The sequence below is a fragment of the Protopterus annectens genome, chromosome 8.part1 (assembly GCF_019279795.1).
Source record: "Protopterus annectens isolate FY-2018-M chromosome 8.part1, PAN1.0, whole genome shotgun sequence".
In the NCBI taxonomy this organism is placed as follows: domain Eukaryota; kingdom Metazoa; phylum Chordata; order Ceratodontiformes; family Protopteridae; genus Protopterus; species Protopterus annectens.
Window position 1 is genome coordinate 135,684,010 of NC_056742.1, and position 19,243 is coordinate 135,703,252.

Sequence of the window (19,243 nt, forward strand, 5' to 3'; positions counted from 1 at the left end):
TCCACAAATCACCATGCACAAGAATGGTTATGCAGCCATGGAGCTACATACAGCAATATTACACCTTAACCACAAACTCACACATCCCTCACACCCATCAGATTCCCTTCCTTTGCCAATAGTCATCACTTTCCTAAAAATCATGAAAAACAATGACAGCTAAGCAGCCCCCACTACTAACTACTGGCATACAAGTATACACTTGCCCAGCAATGCCAGCACTGTGATGTAGCAGGATAAAGCCTTGACTATGGCCCAGATGACCTAGGTTTGATTAGCAGCTCTGACATCTGGGGCACCAGCAATGGCAGAATGAGGCATTCCTATGGCGGGGGGGTGGGGGTGGGGGTGGGGGGGTTAGTGTGAATCATTCAGCATGTTTGTTTGCCAGGCCCTGGTGGAGGCTGTCACTTAAACCAACCACTGGGCTGTTAAGTGAGCAGGTCAACCAAGGATGGCTCACACTCCATGCATGCTTCTTTGCCCGCCCAACTCTAGTAAATGTACATCACCACACTGGATGAGGGACAGCCAAGAAAAACCCAGGTGAGCATGGATGATACTGCACATGCTGCTCCAGTCCCAAAATACTGGTCTCCCATACCACTTCTTACACTGCCGGTGACCCATAAACCAGGGCATGGTATCAGATGGAAGGCACTTTCCATTTCCCTTTCCCTCCTCACCAATGGACCCCAAAACCAGAGCGGACTAGTACCAGAGTTGAGGGGTTATAGCAAATAAACAGTAGATGACAGTCAGAGCTGAAGCCTGAAAAGGAAAGTATACAGTTACCCAAATTACAGGGCCTGTTACAGGACCACCCCCCCACCCCCCACCATACAGCTGGATAAAAACAAAGATTCCTTTACCCACCAAAGAGGGTCCCCTCTTTGTAAATTAAATGATGCAGTAAGAACATGTGTGTTATACTGACATCTAAAACTTTCCTTGATAAACACTGCAGCTCAATTGACTCCCAAGCAGTGTATCTGGGCAGAAGAAGCCAGAGAACTACAGAAGAACCTGCGAGAGGGCTAAATCCTCCAAAAACTAAGCCAATCAACTCAGATTCCAAGACCACAACTAGGAAAACTACATGGGAAGGGAGCAGTGGTGAAGCATGTGAAGGGCAGCAATGCACGCACTGGTGGTAGCTACTCTAAGAGAAGCAAATGAACCAGACACAGACCCATACAGGTGGGTTGCCCACTATTGTCTATGACTCATCCTTGCTATCCATCTAAAGGATTAAGAGGACTTAAAAAAAAACAAAAAAAAACCTCATTCCAACCATTAGGATGAAAAAATTCAGTTACTAGCTAACTCTGAGTACCACTCAGAATAAGCATTACTTTTGAAAGCACCCTTCCTCCAAATGTCCTAGTTCCTATCTCTCAAAGGAAGTGGGAGAAGAAGGGCAAAACCAGAAATAAGGTCTACTTTCTTGTGTGGACTCCCAAGTTAGAAAGATTAGGTGTTATTCACAATCATGGACTAGTTAAAGTCCCAGAAGGAATGTTGAGTGGAAAAATAAAAAAAAAACCTCCCCAACTAGGCAGAGAGCCTCCCACTATATTCCAAACCAAATGGTATCTGTCCACACCCCAAATCCAGCAGGGAAAAAAAAGTTACCTGACCTGAAAACTCATCCCAGCACCAGTCCCCAAGTAGACACTGCCCCTTACCCACACAAGGTAGTTGGAGGAGTGGCCCAGCGAAATTGGCCACAAATTCCCACCTATAGCAATAAAACTGTTGCTAAACCCCAAACTGCAGCTAGAGGGCTCAAGGAAGAAAACTTCCTGATGGGGCGGTGAAAGCAAACACATTCTGGCTAGGCTTATAGATGCCCTCGGGCAGATATCCTAATACTTACCTATGAACCTAATCACAGAAGTAGACCAGAACAGAGCATCTCCCAACAGCCTTAAAATGGCTCCTCTCCTACTGAGCAGCGGTTGGTAAAACCCATTTAAGTGACCTACCTACTCAACAGGAAATTGAAACAAAGCCAGAGGAGGTGGTTTATACAGCAGGACAGAAAAAATTCAAAGGGAAAACTTGCCTCCAAGCCTAGTCAGCCCCCCTGAATATCAAGAAGTTTGGACAAATGAAGGACAGACAAAATGCCCTCCCTATTTCTGTACATCTACCTGTAATGCAGAGATGAAAGGTATCCCATCAAGGAAGGACAGCACAGCAAAATTAATGAAGCCCTAGCTAACATAGCACAGGCTGCCTACCACACTTTGGCAGGAGACCCATGTGGAGGCAGTCCTCTCAATGTGAAGAAGAGATAGGCATGGAGCCTGCCAGCCAAAATAACAGATTCTCAAGTCAAAGGGACAAAAGATGACCTGCTGCTGGGAAGTATCCACAATCGCCTGCGACCAAAGAATGCAGGGGTGTTGAAATAGGCAAGCAGTCCACTAAGCTCAGGAATCCAAAGTTAGGCAGGGTTGACATCCATACTCAAAAGGGGCTGCCTGACAACAGGACAACCCATTTGTAAGGACTGCAGATGCATCCTTGAAGGACATCAGGACTGTTCCTTTTAAATTCCTACTGAACATAAGGACCTGAAAAGCTTCAAGACTGGGGACTTACCAGACTATTCCATGCAGCCACTGAGGATAAAGCTCTGCCAGAGACCAAAAGGAATAAGTCCCAAACATTCCAATGGCATAGCCTGGTGGGGCCTCCTATACCCAGTGGAATAAGGAGGTCCAAGACTGAAATGAGGGGAGTTTCCTAACCCATGGAGGGGAATAGCACCATCCAACACCAAATAAGCAAAGGAGCCCATGCGCCTCTCCTACAGCTTCCCTCAGAGCTTTCAGGTGGACTGAAATGCAACAGCAGCAGGAGTAGCCCAAGAAAAAATCCATCCTGTCACCCAGCTCTACAAGGTAGCTCCTGAGATCCTTATAGAGACACTCCTATTCCCTAAAAGAAGGACTGCGTTAGACTAGTCGTCTAAGAAAAAGCAGTCAGCCTAAGAGCAGAGACCAGTAAAGGATGCCTTGAACTACTTTCCTCCTGGAAGAAAGAGAAGTTGGTCAAGAGGGGAAGCAGAGCCCCCCCAAGCAACTGTCTAGACTCTTCTCCAAAGGTGACAAATGTAGACAGGCTTACCAATACAGGCACACCCCCCATGTCTTAAGTGTAACTTAGGTACCCACTTGCAGACAGTAAACACCTAAAAACTTGGAGATGTACCAACATGGAAGCTTCAGAGGTGAAGACAAGATTCTTCCCCATCTCAGAATCAGGGAAGATCTTCGAAGCCGCCCAGGCCCCTTCCATCAGGAAACCCAGCAACTTAACATAATTTTTTTTTTTTTTTTTTACTTTTTAAGTCTTCATGGGTACATTCAGTACAGCATAAGTGGACTGTTTGGCTATACTTCAAAAACACACAGTTTAAAAATCATGCCTGATCTCCATAGACATTAGGTTGGCTGCAAAATATTCCAAACAACATCCAACCCAAAGGGTAAAAAGGTCAGACAAACAAACCATTCAAAAAAAACTGAAAGAGCCAGCCAAGTCAAAGTCTTCACTGTGCAATACCTTAAACCTCCTTTAATGGAGGTCCATGGGATATACATGTATATGTATGTGTGTGTATGTGTACATATATATATATATATATATATATATATATATATATATATATATATATATATCACACACACACACACACACACACACACACACACACACACACACACACACACACACTCACACACACTCACACACACTCACACACACTCACACACACACACACACACACACACACACACACACACACATACATACATACATACATATATGGATCTACTTCACTAGATCGACTTACCAGAAAACCGAAGCCCAGATAACCGAGATGAAAGAACCGAACCGAACAGACCAGGTCACTGAACATACAAAACAGCGAAAACTAACACTGGGAAAATGGTAGGTTGTCTAATACCACTAAACTCAACCCACCTGAGTGGGTTCGCCCCCACACCCCCCTTACTTAAATATACCAACCCCGAGATCACACTACAGTGTGGAAAGGCAAAGGTCACCATGTTGGTCAACCAACTCTTTTTCCGTGTTAAATTTCTGCTATTTTGCCATTTGGTGTCCTGATCTTTTCAGTCTCTTCGTTTCAGGTATCTGGACTTTGATTTTTAGGTAAGTCGGTCTAATGAAGTAGACCCATATATATATATATATATATATATATATATATATATATATATATATATATATATAAAGAGAGAGACACACACACACACATATATATATATATATATATATATATGGGTCTACTTCTATTCGCTGACAGCCCATTTCACTGAAACCCATTTCGTTGACAGCTCATTTCATTGACAAACATTCTAGGTGGGGGCTGCCCCACCCCAATGTGCGGGGCTGTGCCCCCCACAACCCCCCAACTATATATAACAACTCCACAGTCGCACAACAGTGGGGAGGGGGGCAAAACCCATGTTTTTGCCTTGAATACTTTTGTCAATGAAATGAGCTGTCAACGAAATGGGTTTCAGTGAAATGGGCTGTCAGCGAATAGAAATAGACCCATATATATATATATATATATATATATATATATATATATATAGAGAGAGAGAGAGAGACACATATACATATATATATATATATATATATATATATATATATATATATATATATATACACGCGCACACACATACACACAAGCATACATATACACGCAAACATACAAATATATGCATATATATCACACAACTGCATAGCTATATATAAAATATGTGGAATTCTGCTGTATGATAAATACTGTGTGTGGTTAAGGGAACAAGTTGTGTGACAAGTGCTGAAGCAAGTCATTCATAAATGTTCCCTCATTTACAATAATGCACAATATCTCATTTATCACTCAACAGAGTCCCCATATTCTACTTAACCTTTTATCTACCTGACAGTTTGACTATTACCGTTTTCCTTTCAATTCACTGAGATATAGTAATTGCATAACATATTAAAACGGCTTTATGTAGCTTTTTATGAATAGTTTATCTGATAGCTGGCTTTCTTCAGTAATTCAGAAATAAGCTACTCGTTGATTTTTTGTCGTTATTTTGACAGTACAGTGGGGTTTATTTTAACAACATTTAGGTTTATAGCCTACTACAGGCTTTAGGTTAATGTTATTTATTGCAGACTTTGATTTGGGAGCCATACATTCCACAATGTCATTTTCCAAATGGCTGGCTGTGACTGTAATTTATTTTTACCTTCATACATTCATATGTAGCTCATATACTTAGAATTAAGACAGTCTAACCAGCTTGAAGATTTACAAGCACCCTGCACAAAAGCTACTAGTGTAAAGCAATGTCTTTCTTTCTTGCATCACCTGTGCTGTACTACTAGTCTGGAGTTTTCCCTGTGTGTCTCCCCTGAAAAGTACCTCATAAAGAGGATCTTACACTGCCACCAAGATGCAATCAGCAAATTCATTTTACAGTATCTCCTCTTTGCTGTTCCAAATTGTTTGAGATCCTATTCACAGAGGGATACAAAGCCCTCCACAATCCATTGCATCAACAAGCTCAGCTAAGGATAATGTTAATGGACAATAAGTACTACCCACTTTCATAGCCACATTAAAATGACTGCATCTGCTTTCAATGAGCTCTCTGGAACCACTCCATCATCACACAGAAACATGGACCAAAACAATGGTGCTATCACATCTCCTTCAGCTCTGGCAAAAGACTAGGCCCACTAAAGTCAGATCCATGACAAAGAGAGGTGGAGCCCTATGTCCCCAATGACCCAACTTCAATTAGCAATCTAGTTACTAAATCAACTAGCTAGGGAAGGATGGGAGTGACGTTAAGGTTAGCTTATGTATCCAAGGAGAGGGAGCTGGTTTAAATCTCACCACAGGTGCTCCAAGTACAAGGAAGTCTCAATACTGTAATCCAGTGCATAGGGGGCACAAGCCTAGCAAAACAGTGAATGCAGTCTAACTGTGCATGAAAGAAGTGAACATTTGGATCTCCTTGGAGTAACAAGAAACTGCAAAATGCATGCTGGGTGACAGATGGACAGCTGTTAGAAGCATCATAAATCTAACCTCTAAGAAAATAACAGATGCTGCCCAACCTTTCACCTCTCTCTTCCAGGTACCTTCCAATCACAGGTGAAGACAAGAAAGAATAGACTAACCGGAGATAAGGCTTTAGGGTTGTATAGGTGGAGTAGATACGGGGCCAAAAAGAATGAATGTCCTTTCTGCCTACTCCCTTAATTTTCCTTTAAATATTACCATCCAGTATGCTATTCATCCTTTACTAAAATACCTGAAAAGGTTTGTATTCATCTGTTTTGTCACAAGCTATTCTTCTTTCATATGTGCCTTACGTCTACTGACTGCATTCTTCTGACACTCACTGTCTTAGATATTGTGACATGTTGTCCCAAATATGTCCTTCTATGTTTTGCTACAGTTCCCAAATATAGGCGAAGGAAGTTTAATTTCTAACTTAAAAAAAGCTGCGGTTTCCCTTTAAGGGATAATTAGTAGAAGGTATAAAATATTGCATGATCACTATAAGAATCAATCAGAGGTTAGAAAAGATTGGAAAGCCAGACTGGAAAAGCAATTTCCAAGAGAATAATAGGAGGACATATGTATGTCTCCCAGGTATGCAACAAAGTCCAGAAGGTTTAGGATCTTTGCTCGGAAGCGTTTGCATAGGTATTTTTATACCCTAAGTAGACTTCAAAGAATTTTTCTTCAGGTAAATAACAAATGTTTGGAGATGTGATGAGGAAAAAAAAGTTAACTGGAAATGTATTTTGGGAGTGTAATGGATTTAGACTTTAAAAAATTCCCTACAGAGTACTCTGTTAGAAATATTGAATGAACAAATGACTGTAACTAAGGAGATTTTTTTTTTTGAGCTGGGACACAGGATCTGAATTGCCTAAATATACTGAGGCCTTATAAGTTTAACTCTGTTGGCTGCCATAAAAGCAGTTACTAGAGTGAGGAAATCAAAGCCTAAACCAACTGTATATGAAATATTGAATACTATAAGAAATAAAAGAACTGGAACAGGTCTCTTTAGAAAAGGGAAGGAACAAATTACATAGTAATAAATGGAAATTGCAAGAACAATACATGCTGAATACTATTCAGGAGGAGTGAGGTATAAGGAAAGGGAGGAATTCAGAAATGTATGTAACGTTAGACTGCTAATTACAAATAAAGAAATATATGTAATGTCCAATGTATGCAAATGGAAAATTATAAAACAGCTTTTCTTTTCTGTTAATATATATTTGCCTATGTGTAAACTGGTAATTTAATAAAGGTGTTTAAAAAATGAGCTGTGGGTTACTCCATGGCTCTTTTCATAAGAGACAGTAGTTTCTACAGCTCTCTCTCCCTCTTTCTCTTTCCAACCTATAGTTTTCTCAGAAATAATATATTATGTGTAATAGTCATAATACAAGTTAAAATCCAATATAAAACTGGTAATAATCAGATTAAGTACTCACATGGAGTTTGGCTTGTGAAAAATACAAAGGAGATTCCAGGCTTCAGCATCCACTTGCCAGCTGTTACTCCTGGCACAAATATACTGCTCTGCCCTTGCACTGCAAACAAAAGCTGGCTGTACAGATATCTGAAAGGGAAAAAATGAAAAGTTGTAAGATTAAGACAGAAGATAATGTTTCAGACAGAAAGAAAACAAGCATTTGTCAAAGCCAAATATGTCTTGCAGACCACTGAGTGCTGCATTAAGGTATACTGGCATGGTTGAATACCAAGAGCAGATGCATTTTATTTTCATTTTTTTTCTTCTACACCTCTAATGTACACTGTGTCTAATAACCTAGTATACAATAGCTAGTGCACTTAACTGCTCTTTGCAATATGTCTGCTTACCAAGTGCTTTTGATTCATGCATACTAGATGTCAGAAAGTCTTTGACTCTTTCTTATACAACTGTGGGCGTACTGCGTTATAACATTATTCTTTATTCCTGCATGACTATCAGAAAGATACAGGTACTGCATTTGTGTTAGAAGGTCTGCATGTTTTTTCCCCAGAAATTGTTCTTAACCAGCAAGCAAAACCTGCTGGTAGTAGTAGTAAACTATTGTTACATTTAAAGAACTATGATGCTTAAAGTCCCTACTTAGTGTGGCTGAGATGATCAGTTAATGCTCAAGGCCTTAAGAAGCAGACAGGATAAGCTGTAATATTAAGCAAGTGAGAAAGTGATGAGTTAAGAAAAAGCAGCTTACCTGACAAGAGTTAAAGCAGAGTACTATAAGCAATACCTGTTTTAAAATGCTGCTAATCTCAAGTGGAACTAACTCAAAGTCTACCAATGCGGCTCAGTAAATGTCCCCATAAAACTGTTGCATGACAATAAATCAAGACCTTCACTGATAAACAATAGCATTACTGCCATGTTTGAATGCAGGCGAGCATATCTATAAACTGTGTACCTCAGCATAAGAGGATAACTAGAAGTCTATATAAAATTGCAACCAAATGTTTAATAATGAGATTTCTTGTTTACGCAACTGGTATATCGAATAAATTGATGTGCATCTCTCACAATGTCCATTTTCATTGCACTTCATTTGTGTGTGTTTTTTTTTTAGCATGACTACGCAGTGAATGGACCTTGTCTAGTTAACCCGAACAAAAAGCAATAAATACAATAAATGCATCCTTATCCAATACGTGACACGTGTAGAAACTAAGAAACATCTTCTGGCACAACCTTTGCATAATATCTAGATGTGAAATACATATCTGCATGTGTATCCACTGTATACATAGATACGTCATATATATACACCTTACCAAAATCAAGAAGTTCTTAGTTCTACAAAAGCAAACAGGACTGATTAGTCTGAAGTACACCCAGTCTCTGACAGACCTCAACAAAACATAGGCTTAAGCAGCAAAATGCATGCCATGCAGACTAACTTACTATGCCACAGCACTCTGCACACAGTGAAAAGGCAATAATCAGTTTAATGAGGAAGAAACAGACAACAATACAGATATTCTGTTATGCAATACACTGAAACATTACAGTAAAGAGTATACAAGAAGAGCATTCACTTTATTTTATATTTGCAAATTTGAGTTGGCATTGTGTTTAATGAAGAAGCAATATACACTAATGTTACTTTAACTGTTAAGTGGCTGGTAAGCTCTATTCAGTGATTTATGATGCTGAGAAGTTATAGCCAAATATAAGCAAGAGGGACATTTCACCATTTCATGTCTGCAAGTATTATTTAAAGCAGAGATTAATGGGGAAGCAACACACATCAGCACTGTTTTGACTGACGAGCACCATTTTCTGAATGGTTGAATCAGTACAGAAGTGGGAGCTATGCAGTGCATAACAGAATTTTTACAGCTTACAGATCCATTTTGCATCTACATGCTGTATTAATTTTTATTCTCTGCCTGTGGTAGTGCTGTTCTGTGATACCTGTTAACAGGAAGGTATAGCCAATTATAAGCAAAATAAATGTTTTGCTTTATTTTACACGGTCAAATACCATCTAGTACTGTATTTATTGAAAAAACAGCTTACAGCAACATGGCTCTGATTGATAAGCCCTATCCTGTATATAACAGAAGTACAAGAAAGAAAAAAATTAACTTAGCTTTACATTTGAAATTATTATTTAGTGGTATGTGTAATTTGAAAGCAACATAGACAAGCATGGTTATGGTTTACAACCACTATTTTGTGATGCCTGATACAGACTCAGTTAAGCCAAATATGAACAAAAAGAATATTTTACTTTATGTCTGAAAATAACATTTGAGGCGGTACTTAATGGGGAAGAAAGATATAACACATGGATTTGAGAGACTGGGTCTCTGAGCATAACCAGGATGTTATGTGTTCAAGGCTTTCAAGAAATTCACCTTAAAAGCAAAGCTTAAGAGGTGAATCTTGGCATCCATATTGAGAACATAGAACTTCCTGGGTTATGAGCAGAAAGTCCTAATCATAATTATTTGTAGTGGATGAAGTTTTACCTGCTCCCACTTGCTACAAAAGTTATGAAAAACAGAACAAAAAGTGCAGTATCCATAACATACTAACCACTACACATAGACAGCAGCCACTCAAGAAAACTGTTAGAGAAATTGGTAAACGCATCATTTAGACTTTTAAGAAAAAAGGTCTGCTGTGCTTAAGTTAGTTTAATAACTTCCCAGCTCTCTTCTGTTGTGGTTATGAAGCACTGCTAAGCATGACAACAGAAAGGTGCTTAATAACCTTGTCTTTTCACTGACTTCAGACCATAATCATGGTGCTCCATATACCATAACATGGTTTTGATTAGCAAACACTATTACATGTGCAGGAGAATTATTATCAAGCGTTGTGCTGTAGAGATGCTATGTATTGCACAATAGAAATATATACACATGGGATAACTCTTCTCTACACCGTGGAATTTACAGCCTATAAATACATTTTTGTTCAAAGTGCAGTTAATACATGTGGGAGAGGAAAAAATGTTAGGAAATGGAGATGAAACATTTTGTTTTGCCATTTAAGATGAAGAAGCAATACATGGCATTTTAAAATGTATGCTATTCTGTGCACTGTAGAATTAACACAGAGAGGACAGCCATAATGTGCATGTCAAAATTAATAAAACCTACAGACGCTGTTGATATACGGGTAGTAGAATTAATACATTTGGAGAAGAAACGTGAAGTTTACCAAATAGAGATTAAACATTTTGCTTTGCACTTTATAAGCCCAGGAAGGACAACATGATTTAAAAATGATGACAGGAAATCAATTTATAGCACTGCACTGCTATGATTCACTGTATATAAAGACAGGGACAGAAAAATGAATTTACTGATTAGACCTGAAACAATTTACTTTGCACTTTATTATCATGGGGGAAGCAACAAACAGCATTTTAAAAATCATGAGAAAGCCATATACTAAAGGTACTGCTGAATATAAAAATAAAGCTGGGACAGAGACTGTTACAGAGGAAGAAAGTGACAAAGAGGTTGGATTCAGCAAAACAATGCAAGTTCCCCTTCATTAATATTGATGGTATTTTCTTATCAGTGGCATTCATTTTGAAAATTATACATATGCATACTGGCTTCCTTTAATACTTGCTGACTTGCAGTTTGATTTGCTTTAAATTTGACTGAAGCTACATTACTGGCTATTTGTATTTCTTAACCATCGTACAGCACAGATCGACATGGACCTTTTTCAGACTTAACATGGGGGCACTGTCCAGTTAATTCACTTGTTTTTTGTCAGAGACTAGGAAAATGGAGGCTACTGGAATCAAACCCTAGACTACAGGGAGGAAGTTTAATAACAATCTATAGTCTTAATCCTCTGCAATAACTACAGTACTATAGTCTAAGAGGTCATTTAAGCCATGACAAAACAATACCAAAAGGCTGTGGCAGGATCAACAGATGATGCAATGGCAACAGCCTTGTGTCAGGCTTTGAGAAATTTAGCACCCCTAACCTTAGGAAGAAAGTAGCATTTCATAACAAAATACAAAGCAAATACTTGAAACAAATATTATAAGAAGTCATCTAGGGACCACAGTAGACTTTGATTTAAAATCTGACTCCAATGTTGCCACTTAGGTTAGCAAGCATTATGGGATGTCCAATATGATACTTAAAATATTACTGTGTCTGAAGAAACTATTCAATTATAAAGGACACTCACAATGTTTTCTACAGCTATGTCTGTAACCTCAAAGGAAATAAGCAAAAATGCGCAGAACTTATTAGGATCACAGGAAGTTACTAGGCTATCAGCCCTGAGGCCCTTACAAGCCTAGCCAAGAATTTAGCCCTTGTTCCGACAAGTCAGCACCTAATGCATCTCTCCAGCAGGGACACAGGTGGAATTCCAGGGGTGTATTTTGTGTTCCCCATCCAGTTATCCAGGTTGCGCTTAAAAAGGGTTAATGAGGTACTCTGCTTGACATGGAGAGGGAGTCTATTCCACAGAAGTGGGAGTCTCTGGGACACAAATCTGTCCCAAGAACAAGTCATATCGATATCATAGACCAGGTTGAGGTCATGTGTGCAGGTTACTCGAGTGGAGCTTAACTTATGCAGCAGTCCCAACAAGGCAGGGTCTGAGATTGCTTTGTATGACAGACAGTGGTCACTTCTGAGGAGTCTATAGGAGATTGAGTAGAGAGACACGGCCTTTAGCCTGTGTAGGGTACATGTCCAAGGCCCTGGATTCTTCGAGTAAGGAACCTCTGTGGTCTCTCCACCTGCTGCATGTGCTTTATGAGGAACATGCCGAAAGGGCATTGTACTCAATAATGGATCTCATAAGGGAAGAATACAGAGATGTTACGACCATCTTGTCCCTAGATGAGATACCATTACCAATGAGGTGGGCCATGTAGAAAGCTTTCCGTACAATGGAGGTAATATGGTGGTCAAAAGTCAGTTTGCTTTCAACCTGGGTGCCCAAGTCCCGCACAACTGACTGCGTGCTTAGGGCCTTGTTATTAATGTGTTCATTTGTGAGGACATCACACTCCCCAAAGGGGATGATGATGCATTTTTTGGCATTCAGTTTGAGGCCATGTTTCTGGAACCAGTCATTTCTTTGGGTGAGACCCTCTTGGAAGATGTCCACATCACTAGGGGAACTGATGACAGCAAGCAGCCTGCAGTCATCTGCAAACTTGGTCAGCCACAGTCCACTGGTTTTGACCTGCACCTCAGAAAAGTACACCCCAAACAACAAAGGCCCCAAGACCGATCCCTGGGGTATACTGCTCGTTACGGGTCGACTGCTTGAGGTGGCTTCCCTGTTTTGACTAGGTGGGTTCTATCAGTGAGCCAGTTTGCTACCCATCTGGTAACATACAGATTGATACCTAGTTGAGAGAGTTTATCTATTACACCTGAGTGAGGAACAGTATTGAAGTCTTTGGCCAGGTCAAGGTAGGCGGTATGCACTGTCTTCCCTTCGTCCATGGCTTTGGTGACGGTCTCAAAGGCATTAACAAAATTTAACAGGCATGACCTCCCCTTGACAAAACCAAGCTGTGTGAGATAGAGTGTTTGGAGGTTACCAATGCCCTTGTTAATGAGGTCCATGATAATCTGCTCCACGGCCTTGCAGATCAGGCTACTTAGGCTGATGGGTCTATAACTTCCTGGATCGGTGGACGCTCCACCTTTGTGCAAAGGGATGAGAGTGGCTGTCCTCCACTCGGCAGGGATGAAGCCGGTACCCAGGCTTTGGTCGAATAGGGTGCGTAATGGTACTACAAGTTCTCGGAGTTTATGAAGGATGCAGCCTAGGATGTTATCGGGTCCCATGGAGGATCTATTTTTTGCCTTTCAGAGGGCAGTGATGACTTGCTCCCTAGTGATAAGGGGAGGGTGGCAGGTGCTGGGGATGTCCTAATTTACTGATGGGGGGCAGAGGGGTAAGGTTTTCACTGAATCTGTCTGCCAGCAGATTGGCTATATCTATGCCATTTGTGTATGCAGTGTCCTTGACCACAAGTTCTGAGCAGATCTGAGTGTTCCCCTTAAGATTGCAGACATATGTGAAGAAAGTGATGGTCTTTAGTAGATGTGGCCAGTTTGGACTCTATGTTTTCTTTGGAGGATTTCACTAGTGCTCTTATTTGCTTGTGCAGGCTAAGGAGAGAGTGCTTCCAATTAGGCACCTGTTCCTTCTTGGTCCTGGACAGCAATTTTTTTCTTTTTATTATAGAGTTCATTTATTGCAGTTGTCCACCAGACAGGTTTACTTTTCCTTGAGGAGGAGGATTTTGTCCTGTCAGATATTCCTGATTTCATGCAGCTATATAAATTCCCGTACAGTATTTTGATGTAGGTCTGGACATATGTGCCAGTTCCTATGGAAGGGCAGGGGGCTGTGAAGCTGTTTATACCTTCCCTCAGGAGGTTGCAATCAGCTTTCAAGAAGTTTTATTGTTTGAACCTAGGTGGGGAGGGGGGGGTTAGGGGAGATAGTGACTTTGAAAGTAACCACTTTGTGGTCAGATCTTACCAGGGAAGATGGCACTGTAGGGATGGTGCAGTGGTTACTCGTGTTGGTTAATACCAAGTCCAAGATATTTTCACCTCTTGTGGGGATGTCAATCACCATGTCCAAGGCATCTGCATTGATGAAATAAAGGAATCTCTGGGCACTTGTGTTTTGGTATGAGTAGTTCTTCCAGTCTATGGCTGGATAGTTACAATCACCCAAGATCAGGGTAAAGGGCTGAATCATGATAGATTCAAAGGTCCAGATAGGTGGAATGGGCATCTTGAGTCAAAGTTGGGGGCGTGTAGCTAGCTATGCTTTGAATAGGGTTCCTGTCAATGGTTAACTGAAGCTGGAGTATCTCCTGTGTGTCATACTGTTGGACCAGCCTGGAGATGTGTATGTCTTTTATATATATTGCAACTCCACCTCCACCATTGTAATAAACTGTATTTATACAGCATATATCATAGACAGAAGTAGGTTAAAAAATAAAAAAGATGGCTGGCTGCACAACACCCAGGATAAAGTACCCAGTCCTGGTAGTCGCACAGGTGCCAGAATGGGAAAAAATAACTGTAGAATCCTCAAGACATAGAAACATTCTTATGATGGGGCTAGGCCAGGCCCCCCATTGCAGAAGGAAGTAAGGGTCCACAAAAATCACAAAAATTGATAGGCCAAAGAAGAGCCATAAATACGATACAGTGGACTATTGAGTGCAAGAAAGAAATTATGTATTGTTACTATTACGCAAGAAGCGCAGAACTTATTAGGAAGAAGATATATAAAAAGATTAAGAGGGAAATTAGAGGAAAGAAAAATACTTCCACAAGAAAAACTGTCAGAAGCTTCAAATAAAAATTTGTGTTTATTAATACAACAGATTTATGAAAAACATTATACAGACCAAGAAATCTTGGTCCATTTGGAAAAAGAAGCAACTGAGGAAGTGCGAAAATATAAAGAACAAAATCTAGAGACTTTTGAAAGGTATAAAAAAGAAATATGGACATGGGAAAGAAAGAGAGCTGAGCTGGTGCAATATTTATGCAAAGGAGAAAGCCAAACTAATCAACACAAAAAAGGCAGCCACAAAGATATTCGAAGATAAATACAGGGAAAGGCATCCAGATATGGAAAATTTCACAATAAAAAATCACAAAGAGGGAATGTAGAACAGAAAATCAGTAAAGTAAAAGTTAAAAAAAAATAGAAGTTGAAGTTATGGAACACGTTACAAAGTGAAGGATTTAGTGTAGAAAGTTTAACACAGGTTACATCACAGCATGATGGAAAAATGAGTCTCCAAAGTAAGGAGAGACAGCTGGATCAGGAGACAGCTAAAGAAGAAATATGGGCATGGGAAAGAAAAAGAGATTTAATATGGTGTCATATTTATACAAAGGAGAAAGAGATAATATGGTGTAATATTTATACAAAGGAGAATGCAAAAATAATCAAAACAAAAAGAGAAGCAGCAAAATTATTTGAAGATAAATACAGGCAAAGGCATCCAGACCTGGAAAGTTTTACAATACAAAAAATAAAACAAAGAAAAGAAGATTAGTAATGGAGAAGTTAAAGAAATAGAAACTGAGGTTATGGATTACCCGAGAAGTGAAGGATTTAGTGTAGAAAATCTAACTCGGAAAACATCACAGCAGGATAGAGCAACATATCCCCAAATTAAGGTGAAACCAGCGGAGTGGGAAACATCTGATCATTTGCAGATGAAAATACTTTGGAGCCTTCCATAGAAAAACAATGCAAATGTCCAGTTCAAGTTGCACAGTAAGGGGAGGAACAGGAAACTGTGGCAACTCTGACACAGTCAGTGTTGTGGGGTGATAGGCCAGTGAGTTCCTATATGAAAGAGCAATGGATGACACAGGATGAAACTGAAGAAAATGTGGCACAGGAAGATGCTGTGGAACTACCTACAGAATTCCCACAGGAAACGGAGAACAAAGAATATGCCCTCAGTTTAGAGAAAAATTACTTAAGAGAAGAGTTGCTACATTTAATAGAGATGGACAGAAATATTAAAATCAGTGAAAGAAACAGATTAGAGATGGTCAATAAGCCCAAAAAGTTAAAAGTGTGATAAAACAAATGAACACTTTAATTAAGACTGTCCAAAGAAATCCATGCAATATAACAGAAGTAACCAGGATGTATTACTGTGCAGCTAAATTAATAACAAATGCAGTCTTACCACAAAAATACAAGGTAGTAAGGGAAAAGGGGAAAATCAAATGCCGTCATGGAAGTATCGAATAGAGAAAACTATAAAGCAATTAAGGAAAGAAGTGTCATTGTTAGAAGAGCATAGAAGAGGGATCAGATCAACAAAAATACTCGGAAAGATAGAAGTGATAAAAGCAATGCACAGTATCAGAACCGATCAGGATTTATCGTGCCATATTGCAAATAATAAACAAAAAATATCAGCACAGGCAGAAAAAAATTAAAAAATTGCACCCTTCCTTCTGCTTTTATGCCCTGGAAAAGACAGGCACATAGACTTTGCCAAAAATGTTCATGTGTCAGACTGAAGCAGCCAGGAAAACAGAATGTTAATGCGGACATACTATGGATTTACAGAGATATAAAGGCTTTCACCTACTTTGTATTGAAGAAAATGCAAATGAACCATGTAAAGTTTTTACAAGCTTCTTCTAATACACACAGACAAGAGCAGTTCAGTTACAAGTCAGCTGTGGAAAAAGAAAGAAATCCTCGAAACCCTCACCTACGATATTTAGGACATGATGTAATAAGAGACTCAAACACTCTTCTGAGAGAAAAATATGTGAAGGACATTAGGTTATAAAAAACAAAACCTACAATAAGAAATATCTACACTGATTCTGATGCATTACTACTGGACAGAATACCATGATAAAATAAGTAATATATGCTTTTCTTTTTTTAGTTTTCAAGTGGACCTTTTCTTTAAATGGATTTTCTCTTCTGACGTAACACTGCAGACATCTGTGAACATCCATGCAGTACAAAATCTGTTCCATTATGCTTCCCAATTTGAGATAAAAAAATGGAAACTGAACAGACTGATTCAAGATAAATTCAGAAAGCAAATTAGACATACAAAATGGATTTATTTTTAAATACTCTAATATGTAAACATTTTATAAAGCGGAAAGATCATATTTAAAGGGGCAAACAACCTTTTATTTTTGTATTAAAAAAGTGTGTGCATTCATCTTTATGTATGCAATAAAGCAAAAGGTCCTTTCACACCCATTTATAAATAAACTTTTTAAAAACCTGCTTCTTAATTAACAGTTTGGAAAAAAAAAAATCTTTCAACCTTTGTCAAAATGGACAGAACTTCACTAGAGAACAAATGACCATTATGAATTAATATAAGATTCTCCAAGTTGTTAGGTCAAGACCTTACTGGAATCTGGGATTTTTATCAAATCAAAGATCTGCCATTGAGTTCTATTGTAGACTCCCTAGCAGCAAGTAAAAAATACAGTATAATTATTAAACAAATATTATATCTAGTAACTCTGATGACATCAGAAATTAATGTAACTACACAAGACTTCCATCTATACCAACAAATCACTTCCCTTCTTTTATTGAGGACTAAAGTGTTATCAAAAACATATAGATTAATTACTCAAATTAAATTCCAAGACGTAATCCTACATTCCAGTTATTGGAATAGTCAAAATAATAAAATAACTGTTGAACAAAAACTAGCGGCAATCGACATAACCATAAAACTGACTCCTTTTAAAAAATTAATTTATACTCAATTTATGATTAATAACAAAGCTCATCACACACCACTCTTTTTGACCAAAATAAATCCCAATACATCACCTTTCTGTCCCACTTGCTCTAACTCAGTAGCAGACACTCTTCACATATTCTGGTCTTGTAAAAACAAATACAAACTATGGTGTTCTTTAAGAACAAAACTAGAAAAAAAAGATTATATGAAATCCACCCTCTCGTGGGGAATGGCAATATTAAACATTTTCCCCAGCTCCTATACATTTGAGTCTAAACATATTATTGTAACACTGTGCGCAACACTGAAATCCTATATAGCCCTCAACTGGCTTGACAGATCCAAAAATTCTCGGGCAGAGTTTAAATCTATAGCTATCAAATATGTTCTAGCAAATAAACTAAGAACAGTAAGCCACAAGAAGTTAACCTATTTCCAGAAATACTGGAAAAGACATATAGAGGTTCTTAGCTAGATTCTCACCAAGTTAACTAGAGCACTTTTATGTTTCTTTCCTATTCCCCCGTTAAATAGTGATTTTCCTACATAGCCCCATATAAAGGCTACTATCAATCTCTTTGCAAGAGGATTATGCTATATCCATTCAGTTTATCAGTGTGTCCTCTAGTACATAAGCATTAGTACCTACTACTATCAGATGTAAAAATTATCAACTTATAAACTCTTCTATGACAATCTGCATGAGTGACAACCCAGTGTAAATAATGTAAATAGTTGCCTGGATAGGCTCGGGTATATGATTACACTTCCTCTCTTGTGAAAATAACAATGTTTAACTTTATATTATCATTATTAAGGACCAGTTGTTAGATAATGTCTGACATCTAAGTCATATTCTACACTACAAGGCATGCTCACCTTGTATTAATGCCTATTACAATTAAAAGAATGTCTGTTTTTGTCATTTTATTTTTTTATATGCCTTTCTATATTATTAAAGTCAGTCATCACATGTACCTTGTAATTTTTCTGCATTATTTGGTTTTCAATTCAATGTAACGACATTGATATGTTTATTATCATCTTGTACTGGACTGTTCACTGTAGTTAAAGAAAATTTGAAATAAAAATCATATTTGAAAAAAAAAAAAAGAGCTTGCTGGAAGTTGCATTTTGTTACTAAACAGTATCAATGGTGCTGCTACTGACATTTGAGGTGACAGAGAGAACCATTATTTGCCTGATCAGAATGGAGCGATTAGAGTTCATTTTCTTTTCTCTTTTTAACTTCAGAAGGACATTCAATATAGAAGTTGGAGACAAGGGGACTTCAAAGATGGTTGCACACTAACAGCTTAATCTCAGTACTCCCAGTGTGAAAATAGAAATACAGAAAAAAGAGCCATTAAATTTG

The 19,243-nt window shown here is 38.7% G+C and overlaps 1 protein-coding gene across 3 annotated transcripts in view; it reads right to left on the reverse strand.

Moving 5' to 3' along the window:
• ADAT1 (adenosine deaminase tRNA specific 1) overlaps positions 1 to 19,243 on the reverse strand; it is a 615,073-nt gene that overhangs the window by 446,865 nt on the left and 148,965 nt on the right. For all 3 annotated transcript variants that reach the window (XM_044081771.1, XM_044081770.1, XM_044081772.1), the window contains exon 5: positions 7,567 to 7,694. In XM_044081771.1, coding sequence (XP_043937706.1) covers positions 7,567 to 7,694 — 128 coding nt within the window. The remainder of the gene's footprint in view (positions 1 to 7,566; positions 7,695 to 19,243) is intronic.